General features: G+C 37.8%; 1 protein-coding gene and 1 pseudogene across 5 annotated transcripts in view; both read right to left on the bottom strand.

The window, feature by feature from the left end:
* EYA3 (EYA transcriptional coactivator and phosphatase 3) overlaps positions 1 to 18,194 on the bottom strand; it is a 95,343-nt gene that overhangs the window by 47,918 nt on the left and 29,231 nt on the right. For all 5 annotated transcript variants that reach the window (XM_027518948.1, XM_027518953.1, XM_027518961.1 and 2 more), the window contains 4 exons: positions 15,543 to 15,586; positions 11,162 to 11,241; positions 5,611 to 5,677; positions 2,663 to 2,799 (listed from right to left, as the gene is read on the bottom strand). In XM_027518948.1, coding sequence (XP_027374749.1) covers positions 2,663 to 2,799; positions 5,611 to 5,677; positions 11,162 to 11,241; positions 15,543 to 15,586 — 328 coding nt within the window. The remainder of the gene's footprint in view (positions 1 to 2,662; positions 2,800 to 5,610; positions 5,678 to 11,161; positions 11,242 to 15,542; positions 15,587 to 18,194) is intronic.
* On the bottom strand, positions 13,613 to 13,730 carry LOC113881409 (annotated as a pseudogene).

Raw genomic sequence — 18,194 nt, 5'->3', positions numbered from 1 at the left:
CAATAAGATTTTCTAAAGCTCTGTTTACATCTGAAATAAAAAACAGACTAGCTAATTGAGTGTTAGTGCTAAAGGTAAGAGAATAAAATTACTGAAACCTTCACAAGAATAAGGTCTTCCCTGATAGCTCAGTTGGTAAAGAATCCACCTGCAATGCAGTAGACCCTGGTTTGATTCCTGGGTCAGGAAGATCCACTGGAGAAAGGATAGGCTACCCACTCCCCAGTATTCTTGGGCTTCCCTTGTGGCTCAGATGGCAAAGAATCCGCCTGCAATGCAGGAGACCTGGGTTCGAGCCCCGGGTTGGGAAAATCCCCTGGAGAAGGAAAAGACTACCCACTCCAGTGTTCTGGCCTGGAGAATTCCATCTACTGTACAGTCCATGGGGTTGCAAAGAGTCAGACATAACTGAGCAACTTGCACTTCACTTTTTCACAAGAAAAGGAATGGAGTTTTTTTGTTTTTTTTTTAACTGAAGGGTAGCTGATTTACTATATATGCTAGTTTCAAGTGTATAGCATAGTGATTCAGTTTTTTTGCTTCCCTGGTAGCTCAGTCAGTAAAGAATCTGCCTGCAATGCAGGAGACCTGGGTTCAACCCCTGGGCTGGAAAGATCCCCTGGAGAAGAAATGGTAACCCACTCTAGTATTCTTGCCTGGGAAATCCCACGCACGGAGGAGCCCGGCAGGCTACAGACCATAGGGTAGTAAGACTTGGACACAACTTAGCAATTCCACCACCACCACAAGTTATTCTAAGATATTGGATATAATGCCCTCTGCTATACAGGAAGAAATGGAGTGCTTTATATCTGAGTGATATAAAACAAAAAAAGCCAGGTGGTAAAACATAAGAAAATATCTTTTAAAAATACAGTCACTTAAAGTTATCACACACATACACATAAAAAGTATTACAAGTATTTCTTTGAAATTTCCTTTATGAAATTTGAGGATATGCCATACCTATCATTCAAAGGCAAATTAAGCTAATGAACAGGTCTCTCTGAACTACTGTTAAGAATTTAAGAAACAAGTTTCCTTCATCCCAATTATTAAACAGAAACAGATTAATAAAAGCCTATTATAACCAATATTTCTTTATAAAATACTGTCTCCTTCAAGTTTTTAACAGGGATCTACTTTACAAATTTTCTTTCCTTAATATGAAGGAAACGCAGTGATTACAGAAGATACCATAATATCTAGGACCTACATGCACATGGCACTGTGCTATGTATTCCATAATCGGAGTTTAGAGACATAACCAGAATTTTACCCAACACTGAACAGCAGGAATAAACAGTTGTTCAACAATGTCATAAAGGGCTTTTGGCTTTCCAATAAAGAATTTAAATCAAAACAGAGAGTGAAAAAAAAAAAACATGAAATGCTTTATACTCGCTAGCCTATTGATATTAGCCAGCTGCTGGTAAATTAGCTTTAATATATACAAAAAGAAATAAACACAAACATATTCACAGAGAGTTCTGCATCTGAAAGGACTGCCCAGTCTTGGCTGGTTAAATATATCAGCAACATAAGGTTTTAGTATCCTTGCTGACACTGACAGGCACTGAGGCGTGGGTGTACAAACAGGAAAATGAGCATTTCTGTTTCTTTTCTTTCATGAAGTTATCAGCTACCACTACCATTAAACATATCTCCCATTTTTGTTTCTAGTAGTTATCAAGAGCCAAGGAATGCTAACAAGTCTCAAAGTGAGAAAGTTGTAACTACCATAAAAGAGTAGCCAAATAGGCCAGGAAAAGTAGGAATGTCAAAACCAAAAGCAAGCAACACCCAGAATCTGTGGCAATCTGTTAGAAAGATTTTCTAATTCCCAGCTAGTTGCAATAAAGGCTACCAAGTTATACTTTTATTAACATACTGAATATTTTTTAAAAAATACAGTATTCTTTCAATTTCCTGACATCAGTTCTAGCAAAGCAGCACTAAACCACACTGAACATATCAGTACACACACTGAAAAATCAGCAGATATTAAGTGCTCAAAGAACCTCAAACTGACTTCTAGGAAATCATTCTAATTTATAGTTCAGTCCAAGATACCTAAAACCAAAGAACAGAACTCTCTATGCACAAGATAAGGCTGTACAAAATCAGGGATTTCCCCCTCTAAGATGACTTTTCGGTTCAGCAGAGCAACAACTGATCACTTTGTGGTATGGGATAAGAAGGAAGGGGAGAAACTGACAGAGAGAGAGAGAACTATGAGGTACATTCTACCTGGATATGTAGATTACTTAGTTTTAGTAAGAAATTAGCCACCTCAAAATATATTTGTCATGGTACCATGTTTTCCACGAAGTAAGTCAAATCAATAGCAATGCCTCAAACAGTTTCCAAAAACATGAAGATTCCAACTTTTCCAGTCAAGACTTAGCACCTTGGAAATATCTAAATTATGGCAGATAAATAAGTGAGTACTGAAAAGTTATGATTTTATATTACATGCATCAAATACACTGTGGAAAAGCACACCCAACTTCTATCACACCTGTAACAAGCAGATGCTGTCAAGAACAACTTGCTTTCTCTCAGCTTCCTGATTAGCCATGCTTGCTTTTGGGGGAAAGATGGAAATTTCTGTGGGATAAAGTCAATATTCTTAGAAACTGCTTACAACAGGATGCCTTACCAAAAGGAGGTAGTCCGTACGTCTGGGTTGCCTGAGGGTAGACAGCATAGGGTTGAGACTGCTGCAAAGTCTGGTACTGAGTCTGCCCAGGGTAAGCAGTTTCCGAAACAGGAACTGAGAGGATATGTGCGTAAGGTCTAGAAAAGTTCAAGAAAACAAAAAATTTCACATAAGAAAAACAAAAAACAGCTAATATCACTAACAGCAAAGAATCAATAATGAGTAGACTAACCTGTCACATAAAATGCCTCTTACTATAGTCAGAAAGCAGAATTATTTTTTCCTTTTCAGGTCTACTTATCATCTACCTAACAAACAATTTTATAGAAAAATCAACAGTTTCAAACATCCTCCAAAGGTCCAATCACACCACACACACTTCTGGTGTGCTACGTGCAAGGCCCTGTGTGAGACACAGGTACTGACTAAGCTCATTTATGCCCTTAGGTCTAAATACAGAATAAAATCCTGGAAGGACACACAACTGGATAGAACAGATTGGCAACTGACTCCATTCCCCATGGAGCCCTCCAGGCCAAACTAAAGTTTTGAGAGTGAAAGTGGAACTTGGAAAAGAGGGTGAGACCTTCAGAGAAAAAGCAGGCAACCACCATATTAGAAAACCAGGATCAGGCATGTGGCCCAATGGCCCTAGATCGAGCCTATAAGATCAAGAGTCAAGTGACTAATAAAATCCGGGAAGTCCTAGACAGGACACTGACTTGCCCCGCTGGGATTTAAGCCAGCGTATACGGCCACTAGTTGGTTTAGCTAGAGATGAATTCAACAGTGACACTTCCGGGATTTTAAACCAGATAGCAGACCTGCTCATTTCATCCATGGAATAAGATGGCGCCACATTTTATGCACTGAATTTTTAGATATGGGTTATTTTATTTAGTGAGTTATCCTGTACTTTAAAGTAAGAAAGTAAGTGTCATATGTACCATGTAGGTCATAACAATAAAATAATGGGGGGAGGTAGTTTCAGAGAGGAAAGTTTTTTTTTTTTTTTTTTGCAGTTTTTGGAGAGAAGAAAATGAAGGAAGGCCATAAAGAAGTGATCTGTGAGCAGACAGAATGTGCAAAAATGAGAGAGAGAAAAGGTGTTCTAGAAAAAGAGAAAGCCTCTGCCAAGGGTACAGACAGGGCTTCAGCCAACAAGGAGCAGAGATTATACTAAGGGAAAGTATAAGACAGACAGCAAAGACCTTGAACCAGGCTAAAAGTGTTCAGACAAATCTGAAACAATGAGGAGTCACTGAAATTGTTGAGAAAAGGATGACAAGATCAAAGCTGTTCTTTAATAAACATTAGTTTGATATTTCTTTGAAAAATGGATGGGGGAAGGGGACTTGAAACAGAGACAGTTAAAAAATGCAATGGTTTAGATAAGTGGTAAGGCGGTCTGCTACTGCTGCTGCTAAGTCACTTCAGTCGTGTCCAACTCTGTGCGAACCCATAGATGGCAGCCCACCAGGCTCCCCCATCCCTGGGATTCTCCAGGCAAGAACACTGGAGTGGCTTGCCATTTCCTTCTCCAATGTGTGAAAGTGAAAAGTGAAAGTGAAGTCGCTCAGTCGTGTCTGACTCACAGCGACCCCGTGGACTGCAGCCTACCAGGCTCCTCCGTCCATGGGATTTTCTGGCAAGAGTACTGGAGTGGGGTGCCATTGCCTTCTCTGGGTAAGGAGGTCTACATTAAGGTAGAAAGCTAACAAGGTGTCCTGAGTGCAACAGGTATACAATACTTTTTTGAATAAATGAATGAATTTGGAGTTTGCTATATTCACATCTCAGTAGACTCTAAAAGACTGAATTTGAAAATTTCTAGTCTTTTTAGCCAGTCCTGAGACCAGAAAATAGCTCAGGCTGTAGCTGTTAATCAAATCATGTGGGAATGATTTAAAATCTTAGTAACTTCAAATGGATTAATCTCCAGATATGATAAAGATCATAAAATCTTTTTTATTTAGTGTCTTTATAGCTCAAATTATTTCATCACCTTCATAACGACCTCAGAGAACAGGTTCAGTCATTTCACAGAAGAAAAACACAGAAAATGACTGGCCCAAGGATGTTATTAATGTTAATGGTAATACTAGATTAGAATTTGTAGAATTCATTGAGATGATTTTTCAATCAGCTTCTTTTTTTTAAACTGATGCAAAATTCAAAAGGCACTTAATACAAATGGGCACAAAAAGGAAAGTTTTCTTTTACAAGAGACCCAGACATATTACTCACCTCTGTCACCAATTTCTTTATGTAACTTGCCTATGTAAGTACGTAAGAATTTATCCTAGGTTAATAAAGCACGCTTGTACGCATCTATATATGCAGGCTCAACCTTTATCAATGTGCAATTGGTAGCTTGATATATACACTGTTCTGCACCTACTCATCTTGGAGATGATTAGCTTAGTGGATCTTAAATGCTGATTTTATCTCATGAGGCCCAAAATATTGCCTCTCAGTGATTTAAATTCACTAAACCTGTCTAACCTCAGCCAACTTTCTACTTGAGTACACTTCTAAAAGAATAAGCTTCTAAAGCCGTAAGATGAACACAGATTAGGCCCAGAAGTCCCAGTCTGAGGCTGGCTTTAGCTTTTTTAATTGATCTCTCTTTTAAAGCGGAGCAAAGAGAGAATAATGAGAGGTTAAGCAGTGATATATTTTCATCATTAATGGTATTTTACACTTTTCAGTGCCTATTCACTTTGAGAAAGCCCCTGGGTAACAGTGATCTATTTCAGACAATCATTAACTTTTTAAAAGGATGATACCTAGACTATATTTACATGGAATAAAAAAACTGGAGTAGGGCCAGAGAGAACAAGAGAGGTGAAAATAAATGTCAACTTAATAGCTTAAATATCAAGTTACATTTTGCAATGAATCTAGAGAAAAAGCATACAGATTTTTGAAACAATTATTCAACTTACTTTGCAGAATACATTTGTGAGGTATAATCATTGGATGAGCGAGGGATGTAATCGGTGCATGTCATAACTGAAAGAAAGATACCACCAGGTAAAAAGTTAGAACATTCCAAAAATTAAAGGGAGAAATTTCATGTCTCAGTGTGTATAGTCTTTCAAACTAAGGAACAGAATAAAGCTTGGACATCAGAAATTTAAAAAGACTACACAGTAGAAATACCTCACTCTTCTAATAATGAGTTTATAGAGACTTTTAGAGACAGTAAAAGAATCTAGAATGAAGGCAGTATAGAAAAGAGCTGAAGGTAAGTACCACCTGATCTCTATTTTTGGCTGTGCTGTGTGGTGTGTGGGATCTTAGTTTCCCAACCAGGTATCAAACCTGGGCCCTTAGCAGCGAAAGTGTGGAATCCTAACCACTGGACCGCCAGGGAATTCCCAGTACCGATTGATCTTTACCATCACCATCACTGTTTTAAAACCATAAATGAAGCAACTTCTTAAGCTCTCATCTATGCTCAAAGGTGAGGTTAAAATGCAAGATCCATGTCTAGGAAGCCACATTATACTTCTTCAGCTTATTCATTCTCTGGATGCTTACCCTATTCTGAGTAAAAGGTCATAAGGATGACCTGCAGGAAGACAGATTTGGAAAAAGTATCCAATAACTGTTGCTACTGCTATATATAATCAGCAGCAGAAAGATGCAAGCATGCTTTTATACTATTATTTTTTTCAGCTTTGTAATACAGCTTTAAGTTTGGTAATGCAGAGACAGACCTGAGGAACTGATGTAACGCTCTGATAAACCATCAAGTAAAGGGACTTTCACAGCTACTGCCCTCTTGACCTTCATGATTTCATCTAGAATAGATACTGTCATGAGGCTTAATCTTCATGATTTCATTCGGGATAAATACTGTAAATATTCAACTCAAGTTTGACAGGTAGCAGAATCCTTTTCATTAGCAGTATTTCAGTCCATATTATAGACAGAGCTACAACACATAGAGCTTGTACCAGATTCCTAAATTGTTCAAGAACATCCTCCACTATCTATTATAAGGGAGGTTGCTCTATTGTGAATAAGGACTAAGGGTGAACCAACTAACTTTATGTCTAGCTGGGTTTTCTTTTTTTTTTTCTTCTAGCTGGGTTTTCTAAGTGTCTTACCCCCAAAGGGAACACTGATAGAGATCAGATGTGGGGTCAATTCATGCCCAACAGTAACACAAACCATCTGCGAATGAGCTTATCATGGATATTGCCTATTGCCACTGTTCACAGTCTCTGAAAATAATTCATAGCAATTTGTAGATTATACTAATCATTAATCACTTTGACAAAAATGAAGGGAATCTCAGTTAGATCCAAGGTTCTTATCATCCATTACATAGAACAGAAGTTCATTTGATTTCTACATAATGGTTCCTTCTCTGCTGACAAGTATTTTCAAAAACCCAAATCCTTCTCCCTCTCTCATTTAATTCTAGAAACTGAAAAGTTAAAGTGAAGTCGCTCGGTCGTGTCCGACTATTTGCGACCCCATGGACTATAGCCTACCAGGCTCTCAGGAGCCTCTCAGTCCATGGAATTTTCCAGGCAAGAGTACTGGAATGGGTTGCCATTTCCTTCTCCAGGAGATCTTCCCAACCCAGAGATCGAACCCGGGTCTCCCGCACTGCAGGCAGATGCTTTACTGTCTGAGCCACCAGAGAAGAGATTCGCAAAACATTCTAGGAGATCTAGGCCAATTTTTACTTTTCTAGAGAATGAATGAGCCTTAATCTTTGTGGTACTTGGGAACTATGAAAAGATTAGAAAGAGTCAAGGCATAATCTGCTTAATTTTAACTTCTGTGCCTACCCTTCTTCCCCCTCAAGCTGTGGGACAGCTGCCTTCCTACTAAATTGTAAAGCAGTATTAAGATCATTATTGTATGTGCATTAAAAACCCAAGTTTTCTGTTCCCTTGAGACAGAAAATTGCATGTGAGGTGGGATAATCAAGTTTCAATGACCTCTGTCAGTTATACAACAAAGTTGGATCCCAGAATAAAATTCCAAAAAATGGAAATAGAACTCAAATTTCTTTATCATTGTGTAAATAAATTTGGATGTGTTCAACTCTGCACTGGTTTAAAAAAAAAAAAGGTAACAGCAGTGGAAACGAGGCAAAAACCTAGAAATATACTCTGAAAGTAAAATTAACAGGAGACTCTGATGAATTGAATTAAGGAATAAGGAAAACAGGGAATACAGGATAATTTCTAGATTTTCAGCTTGGGAAATTGGAGGGATAGTGAAAATACTTCCAAAGATGAAGAAGTTGGGGAAGAGAACAGCTTTGGTGAAGGCTAAGGGCAGAGAAGGAAAATTATGACCAACCTAGATAGCATATTCAAAAGCAGAGACATTACTTTGCCAACAAAGGTCTGTCTAGTTAAGGCTATGGTTTTTCCTGTGGTCATGTATGGATGTGAGAGTTGGACTGTGAAGAAGGCTGAGCGCCGAAGAATTGATGCTTTTGAACTGTGGTGTTGGAGAAGACTCTTGAGAGTCCCTTGGACTGCAAGGAGATCCAACCAGTCCATTCTAAAGGAGATCAGCCCTGGGATTTCTTTGGAAGGAATGATGCTAAAGCTGAAGCTCCAGTACCTTGGCCACCTCATGCGAAGAGTTGACTCATTAGAAAAGACTCTGATGCTGGGAGGGATTGGGGGCAGGAGGAGAAGGGGACAACAGAGGATGAGATGGCTGGATGGCATCACTGACCCGATGGACGTGAGTCTGAGTGAACTCCGGGAGCTGGTGATGGACAGGGAGGCCTGGCGTGCTGCGATTCATGGGGTCGCAGAGTCTGACACAACTGAGTTACTGAACTGAACTGAACTGAAGGGCAGAGAAAGCTTTTACATATTTTAAGTATGACTTTCCTTTTAGATATCTAAGTGGAGATATCAAGTAGGCAGTAGGATGGATACAAAAACGAAATTAGAGCAAGAAGTCAGACTAGGAACACAAATTTGAAATTCATTAACTACACATCAAATATTTAAAGTAATGAAATGGGTGACAGAATTCAGAAAGAACAAAGATGGTGGACTAGAACCAAACCCACTAACATTCAGAGATTAGACAGCAGAAGAAAGGCCAGCAAAGAAGAAAGGTGGGAGAAAGAGTGGTAAGGGGCAGGATACAAGCAGACAGGAATACCCACTGGAACTAGTACTTTCAGCTATTGAAAGGAACTAATGACCTTGACAAAAGCAGTTTCACTGGAAGAACGGTGACAAAGTTAAGTCTGAGAGGGATGAAGAGTGAATGGGAGCAGACAGAACAAGTGAGGGCAACTCTTTCCAGAGTTTCCAAGGCGGGTCATGGGACAAAGAGAAGGTCTGTAACTGGTGGGGAATACGGACTTCAGGGAGGGTTTTGTTTGTGCTTTAAGATGGAAGATACTGGATCATGTCTCCACAGACAGGATGGATTAAGAAGAGAAGAATAAGACAATGCAAGAATGGTATTAGGATAATCACAGTACCAAAGTCCTTGGGGTAGGTGAGAACAGACAGGATATGAAGCACAAATAAAAGGTCTTACCTTTCACGGGAACAAGAATACTATTTCCATTCTGACAAGAATAAAACAAGGTAACATGGGTACAAACACAAGTAGGGCTGAAGACTTGGTGGTGATAGGTTAATAAGGGAACCTCCTGTCAGACAGCTTCTATTTGAGAAGAAATCATCAGTCAAATATGAAGAAAGGTGAGTAGTATGCGTGCTCTGAGAGGAAATAAATTGTAAAAGGTAAAACTCATGAGTAAAGAGTAGTAGGGTGCCCACTTGAGGCCCTGTGAGTAAACAGTCAGCTAAATGTATAAACTACCCAGTAATGTTCAGCTATTTAATGTAATACTTACAGAGAACGTGGACAGTTGGATTAAATCAGGATTGGGGTTTAGCAAGGACAGTACAAGAGGCAAAATTATTGAAGGAATTAGTAAGGGAGTACTTGTAATAAAGAACTGCAGAATCCATGTGGAGTAAAAAGGGATAGGAAAAGAAGAGGGACATTATGGGTGTTGGATAGGTCATCTACACGGACGTTCAAATTACCAAAAATAATAAAGGTCTGGATGGAGAAGAAAACAAAGATCTAGTCTCTAAAGAGCAAAATGACTAGGAGTTCAGTCTGAGGTAAAAAGAAAGCTGGAGGAAGGGGCATACATATAGACTTCAAAGGAACTAGAGTTTTTGAAGGAAAAAAAGAGAAATAATTTTTAAGAAGAACACTCAACTTACTTCTGGGCCCTGAAGTATATAAGGAACAGACCTTTTTCTTGGGGATGTGAAGTGAAAGTCATTCAGTCATGTCCGACTCTTTGAGACTCCACGGACTATACAGTCCATGGAATTCTTCAGGCCAAAATACTGAAGTGGGTAGCCTTTCCCTTCTCCAGGGGATCTTCCCAACCCAGGGATCAAACCCTGGTTTCCAGTATTGCGGGCAGATTCTTTACCCCTGAGCCACAAGGGAAGCCCAAGAATACTGGAGTGAGATATTAAAACAATTAGAGACTCCTTTCGTTGATTAGAGCAGTTCCCATATGTATCAGAGTTACCTAGCTATCTTCTTGAAAATGCAGATTCTCATCCACAACAGGTCTTCTAAATGATAATCACTGAAGATGAGGCTAGAATGCTACCTTACAAATAAGCACTCCAGGTAACTCTCAGGTATGCTAGAAGTTTGAGAACTACTGGAACAGCATCTTTGAGGAAGCAATATATACAACTCAAGACATAACCATTTTTTTTTAAAGGCATACCATCTTTTATTACATGGGAATTATTTAAGATTAAGCATCTTAAGATATATCTCCTAAACAAATGTCTTTTTATAAAGCAACGTACACAAATTTATTCTTCTGAAGTGTGTGGTATAATATGAAAGGGCATAGCTATTTAATTTCAAGGAGGACTATCTGCCCTATGGAGCATACCACCATGATATTCCAAAGAAACTTAGATCTCCACAAGAAAAAAAAAAGAACATTCTACAAATTTTTGGCTAAGGTTTGGAAAGCAGAGGGTGTATCCTATTGAGATGGGTCTCCCTCAGGGCCCAGTATCAATCTTGGGCTCTCAGGGGACTACTTTTCTTTCTTTTTTTGTCCAGATGGATAGGTAGAATCATTCGGTTATTAGAAAGCTGGAAACACATCAAGCCATCCAGAGAAGGAGTCAGAGGCTGGCCCACAAATTTTTCTGATTTTGAGTAAAGCATTATTTATTACCTTTAGAAGAACATTCAATCTCAAAACAAAAACACAATCACCAATCCCTAGGAGTGGATCCCATGTGATTTTGCTCCTTAGCTGGTATGTAATAAAGTTTACAGGAGGGCATAAGGATGAACACACATACAAGGCAATGAAAGGATTCTGGATACTCTTGAGACAAGTGAGGCAATCAGTGAAAACCAGTTATAAAAGGTCAGCATCACCTGGTCACAGGAATACGTCCATGATGCACAGAATATGGTACTTACTTTCCTCTGACATGGTAAGGTTTGAAGCAAGGCTTGAAGTTTCAGGTTTCTGATCACTGACTTCGGGGTTGCTTACTTGACTGGGAAAACCAAAATGAATACATTAGCCTCTGGTTGATCTGCTGCATTGCTAAAAGTGATTAAATCAAATCAATTTCTTCCTAGATAAGGGGCAAGGTAAGTCTACTTCATGAAGTCCTTATTCTTGGTTTTTATCAGCTACCTAACAGCTAAGGCCAAGCCTAGTACCTTCAGCATTCCAGTTCTTTGTCACATCCCTAGACCATGACTGGTTTTATACCACGTGGAAATTTCATGTAAGCAACAGGCAACTCAGATTTTCTCTAAAGACCACATGGTAAAAGAAAAACTCTACAGCAACCTAAAACTGCTCTCACTTTATTTCCAAAGTACCAAAGGAATGTAGGGAGATGATTAACTTCAGACAATGGTCCTCACAATCACTTGAAAAGCTTTTGCAAATTACACATGCTTACACAAGAAGGGGTTCTGAACCTGAAGATGGTGCATTACACTGCACTTCTGTTTTCCCCCAATTAAAAACACATTTTTGTTCTTATACGTCAAACTGAGCAAAATCTTCTTTAAAAAAACTTATAACACAAGTTAAGAGAAACTGAAAAAGACTAAGTCATATAAACTAGGAGGATAAATCATTATGTTAGATACTTCAATGTTGGGCAGATCCTCAGTGAGATTCTGAAATGGAGATTACCCTTTGACTTTCACAATGTTCTCCCTCTTCCTCTTACCTTACTTTCCAACTCTCCCCGTATTCCCTCAACCACTAGTATAGTACAGTGCTTAAGGGTGCAGACTCTGGAACCAGACTGCTTGAGCTCATATTGCACTTTGTCAAAACTAGCTTTATGGCTTTAGGCAAGTCACTGAACTTCTCTGTACTCCAGTTTTTGCAACAGTCAATGAGGGATAATTAGAGAACCTACCTTTCAGGGCTGTTGTAGGGATTAATGAGTCAATACATGAAAAGTATTTAGAGCAAAGACTAGAAGAGAGTAAACACATGTAACTGTAGCCAGTACTATTATAATACAACTTCTCCCCAGTCCAGGTATTCTTCCCACATTCATGTTCCTGCAGCAAGAAATTTGCTTTGCTGTTCTACACTCTAGGAAGAAGCGGAGGTCACTGTCGCAGATACTCCACATACCGGGAAAGATATGACTTTTTTAAAGACTAGAATAAAACTTTATTTTCACTTACTAAGTTAGCAAAGACAAAAAGTTTGTGACACGATGTTGGAGAAGTATGAAAAGAACTATGGTTACATATTCATGGTGGGTGAGTAACTGGAACTGGTGTGTATAAACTAATGAAGAAGTATTTTCATTGCAACATGATTTGTTACATAAAATTTTGGAAACCAATGTCCAACTGGTTAAAGAACTGGGTAAAAAATATGTAACATATCCTCATTCAAGGGAACACTATGCCATCATCAAAAATTTTTTTCCAGTTTTTCTTTTTTTGGAAAGATAAAACTAATAAACAGTAAGAATAGTTTCTACATAGAAAATTTTAAAAAGAAATGTTACTTATTCAAAAAAAGTACAAAGCACCAAAATTCTTAAAGCTCTCATATCTTTTCTGAATGAACCTTTAATATTCAAGCATAGTATCAATAAAGGTTTTTTCCCTGGTATATTCTGAATGTTCAAAAAAGTTTTCCTCAGATGTAACTAATTTTAAAAAGTAAATCTCCAGATGAAGTTTATCTTAATCTATTTACTCAAATGTCTGTACTTTCAAAATAGCACTTAATATAGTAACCAAGATATGACTATGGGAACTGAAAGATAATTGTATCACTGTTTCCCAAATGGCTTATTTCTTATAATTACCTGAATGATTGGTAAAAATACAGACTTCTGAGCCCCATCTTATGCCTAATTAAATAGGATTCCAAGGAGAATGGTATAAACCCTGACAAGAACTTCACATTTCTGAATATAATGACTGGTCTTCTATGTGTAAGACTAGTCTGAGTAAGTCTGGGGATCATTGTTATACCAACTGTTGAAAGACTATTTCTAGATCTTGTATTGTAGAAGGTATACTTGTATGATCTGGTGTACAATGGACAAGTTCCTAAAACCCTATGGTCCTGGATTCTTACAGCAAAGTCTCCTATGTATTCAACTAAGTATCTAGAGATTAAACAGAAACAAAAGCACCAAGACAGTGAATTAACTCTAGCACTGTTAAATATTTGAAATTATATCTAGAAAAATTACTATCTCAAAATATGATTATCCTCAGTTATATAAAATTTACTTAACATGTGTATGATGGAAAAAAAAATACTCCAAAATAAAACTTCCCTCCTCCAAAAAAAGAGCAAAAACACCCAACTCCAAAAGTAAGCATCACAAATACCTCTTTCTCATTCAATGAAACTCTTTTTTTTTTTTTTTTTAATCCCGGTATTCCCAGGTGGTCTCCCATCCAAGTACTAACCAGGCCCGACCCTGCTTAGCTTCCGAGATCAGACGAGATCGGGCGCGTTCAGGGTGGTATGGCCGTAGACCTCAATGAAACTCTTGACAATAACAAACACAATCAACCAATGAATGGATAAACAAAACGTGGTATGGACTATTACGGAGTATTAGTCAGCTTTAAAAAGGAAGGAAACTCTGACACATGCTACAAATGGATAAGCCATTAAGACATCAGGCTAAATGAAACAAACAAGTCACAGAAAGACAAATAATTTATGACTGTGCTGATATAGGGTACTTAAGAGTTGTCAAAATCATAGAGACAGCCCAATGATGGTGGCCAGGAGCTAGAAGAAGGGGGAAATGGAGAGTCTGATGAATACAAAGCTTCAGTTTGGGAAGATAAAAAAAGTTCTGGAGATAGATGGTAATGATTGCCCAACAATGTGAATGTACTTAGTACCACTGGATTATATGCTTAAAAATGACCGAAATGGTGTATTTCAGGTTATTTGTATTTTATCCCAATAAAGCAGTTGCTGAAGGAGATGGAATAAGAGCAGGAAAAGATGAAGCTGATAGGCTCCATTGTATAACTGGAGAGAGATGAGCAAGGGAATTAACTTCAGAGAAAAGGGATGCAGAGAATATTAGAAGCACTGAAGCAGTTAAGGGGGTAGATTCGGTGATAAGACAAGTAAGGCAGTTCCTATCCACTTCTGATTTCTCTTTGGAGTAGGGCGTCAGATCCCCAGCTGAGTAAATAGAAGGGGAAGGGTGAGGAGAGGAAGCAGCAAGAGGGAAGGAGGGAGGGAGGGAGGGAGGCAGGAAGAAAGGAAGGCAGGCTGAGAGGCAGGGAGGAAAGGAGAGAAGGAATGAAGGAAGGTAAGGAGGAAAGAGAAACAATTTTACCACTGTGAAATAAACCAGGAAGGGTGACTAGATCACCAAGAATGTTTAAGTGCCCACTGAGATGTAATCATGACTGGAAACTGAGACCAGTGAGCAGTTTTATGTTTTCCTATCAGTGTTCAGATGATTGGGATAAGGATGAAACTAGGGTTTTTAAACACTAGGTTAGGCTAGGGAAGGATGACAGGGAAAAGGGAGAGGAAGTTACGAATGTTTGTGAAAAACTGATTAAAGTAATAGATCTTATCTTTTGAGCAGCACAGGAAGATATGGAAGTCTTTTTTGAGGGAAGGGTCAATGCCTGACAGTGAAAATATGATAGTTCATTGTCATTATAAGTGGAAGTGTAGAGTAAGACACAGGGCTAGTGTGACAATAGAATAAATGAGCCGGAATGCTAGTGTGTGAGGTGCAAGATTAGGATTCTTGAAATTAAGATATTAGGGTGTTATTGGTTCATCTGGCTAGTTGACAAACAACAGGAGGTAAGAACTGTGGACAACTGAAAATCATGGTGCTCTGGAAGCCAGAGTATGACATGCAAAGGAGCTGCCTCTTTTCTGTAAGGGGAGCAGAGCTAATGATTAAGGTGTCCCATGTCCATTTGGTAATTAAGGATTAACTTCTTGGATTTTTTTATTTCTATTTTTCCTATTATGTATATGTAATTGAAGAATATTCACCATTGTGTCTCCTTCACATATCACAGGATCTGAGTGATAACATCAGATTGGTACATTATGCTGAATAAATAATGAATAAAAAAGGAGAAAAATTCAGCACTTACATGTTTCAAGGACAAACTTTATTTTAAGGACAAAATTTCAGAGGATAATTTTCACCTTAAATCAAATAATTTCAAAACATAAAAACTGATGCTGAAAACCAAAATGAGGGTAAGTCAATCCAAATCATGTCCACATACTGGTCAGCAGGTAAAAACAAATTATAAGTAGGTCATTAAAAAGAAATTCAACTTTGTATACCTTAAAGTTTGCTCTCCTGATTCCTGCATCTTGGCTTTCTTCACCTGTAAAATAAATATACAAAAGCATCAATGTCATGATCTGTATTTAAAATCATCTAGCTACTCAAATGGCAGCCTCAGATTAACTAATAAATTACAGGGTAACTGTTTCCTTTTGTCTTGCTTAGACTTAGATTTATTTCATTAACCCCTGATATATTTTAAAGATGGACTTGTTTTTCACATAGGGCTCTCTTTTTTCTTTTTAATGAAAACAGTGTCTTCTAAACTCAACGTAAAATAAAAGGTTTACCAGGATTTTTACTCAACACAGACTGTTTACCAGGATAAGGTATCCAAACTTGAAATCAAACTGCTTACTTTAAAATTTTAACAGACATATAAATATATTTTCAAACAGTAAGTATGGTAATTTTGCAATCATCTAACCATTTATTTAATAGAAATACCTTTATATTTATATTACATACCAAAAATAAAAATAAATTCCTATCAAGTTACCAGTAATTTAAAAAATATGCTTCACACTATTCTGTTTTTTTCCCATATTTTCATCTTCTCTAAATCCTTCTAAGGTAAAAGTATTCCCATTGAAACAGTTTAAGAAGTCACAAATAGAAGATCTATAGTTAACATTACTAATGGTTTTCCCTGTTGTTGTTGTTTTAAATATTACAAAGAATCTGATTTTAGAGTTTTTGAATTAGAATAACTAGTTACAGAAGTAAGCTTAGTGTGCTTAGCAATACAAATTATGAATACTTAAAAAGTATTTCAAGTTCGCAAAGTACAAAGAGTACTGCCAACCCACTACAAGGAGTTAGGTATGCACAGAGGCAGAAACTCTGCTCAACAATTTTTTTTTTAGGCATGCAGAATCTTAGTTTCCCAACGAAGGACTGAACCTGTGCCCCCTGCATTTGGAGTCTTAACCGCCGGACTACCAGCGCAGTCCCTGCTAATAAACAATTTTAAACAAACATATTAGGTGGGAATATAGCTATTAAATATGATTAAATTTAAAAATTCAAAGTAAATAATAAATACAACATAAATCCCAGGTCCATTCAATTTCTCATGGACATGTATTCTTCATGAGAAAACATGACAAAATAAATAGAACCAAATACTCTTGGATCCTTGCTTATGGCATATCAACTGACATTATATAATGCTGCCTTAACTTTCATAGGTGCCAATAAAGATAAAATTAATAAGGGGTATTAAAAAAATCCTCTAAGTTTACAAACAAAATTACAAAAGTATATGAAGAAAAAGGAAACAAAGACAAAACCTTTGAGGTAGATAAACCCTTAGTAAACATGATATTAAATTAAAAAGCCATAAAGGAGAAAATAGGTTGATTTTACAAAAATTCAAAACTTCCATATGATAAAAGATACCATACCAACCAGGAGGTAAAGCAATTACAGGACGGTATCTACACTGTGACAAAAGAATTTAACTGTATTACAAATGCATGACATAACCTCAATGAAAGGTATGGGAGAAAAATGCACTCATGTAATAATGCTGGAAAACTGTTTTGACTGGAAACTGCAAGGCTTAAGACAAGAAAAATTCAACTTAATACAGGCTCTTATAAGAAAATGTGCTGTCCTTCCCACCTGAAGATGACAGTATTTACATAATGCCAGATAATAAAGTAATTTTCCAATAGTGGTGATGAATTTATGCTTAGCTCACCCAAAGACTCTCTTTGCAATCAAAGAAATGAAGTTAAAACAGTCTATGGTTTACAAACAGTAACCTACACAAAGAAAACTAGAGCAATGAAGAATCTAACTTACCACAGTCTTCATTTTATTAGAGCCACAGTGTAACAAATTTAGCTAGAAAACTCTCAAAAAAAAAAGCCCTGGAGCGAAATTTTAAAATATATTCATAATGGCCTTTCAAGGAAGAACTATGCTTTTTCATTTTTTATCTACTACATTGCCAGCTCAGTACAGTGCTGCTGCTGCTAAGTCGCTTCAACCGTGTCCGACTCTGTGTGACCCCATAGACAGCAGCCCACCAGGCTCCCCTGTCCCTGGGATTCTCCAGGCAAGAACACTGGAGTGGGTTGCCATTTCCTTCTCCAATGTATGAAAGTGAAAAGGGAAAGTGAAGTCGCTCAGTCGTGTCCAACACTTAGCGACCCATGGACTGCAGCCTACCAGGCTCCTCCGCCCATGGGATTTTCCAGACAAGAGTGTGCTGGAGTGGGGTGCCATTGCCTTCTCCCTCAGTAGAGTACATACACACAAATAGAAACAGAGAAAATGAACCTAAAGACATGTCTACCAAACAAAGAAGTCAGGGGGTGGAAAATGTGCTCCCAGCTAATTCTGTACCTTTCATGACCCACTGTCACTTTGATTTAAGCAATTCCGTCCTCCTGTAAGTCAGGGATAGGAAATATGGTACCTTGGCATAGAGGAATTAAACTATCTCAAAGGATACAGATTTCACTGGATTACAAAAGGATGGGTTCAAATAATACAATCCAGAAATGGACAAAAAGTAAAACAGTGCAACTACTTTGGAAAACAGTCTAGCAGTTTCTCAAACAGTTAAACATAAAGCTGCCATAGAATCCAGCCATTCCATTTCTGACTATATAACCAAAGAGAAATGAAAACATATA

The sequence above is a fragment of the Bos indicus x Bos taurus genome, chromosome 2 (assembly GCF_003369695.1).
Source record: "Bos indicus x Bos taurus breed Angus x Brahman F1 hybrid chromosome 2, Bos_hybrid_MaternalHap_v2.0, whole genome shotgun sequence".
In the NCBI taxonomy this organism is placed as follows: Eukaryota; Metazoa; Chordata; class Mammalia; order Artiodactyla; family Bovidae; genus Bos; species Bos indicus x Bos taurus.
Note: the sequence above shows the minus strand (reverse complement) of the source record. Positions and strands in the feature narration are given on the sequence as shown.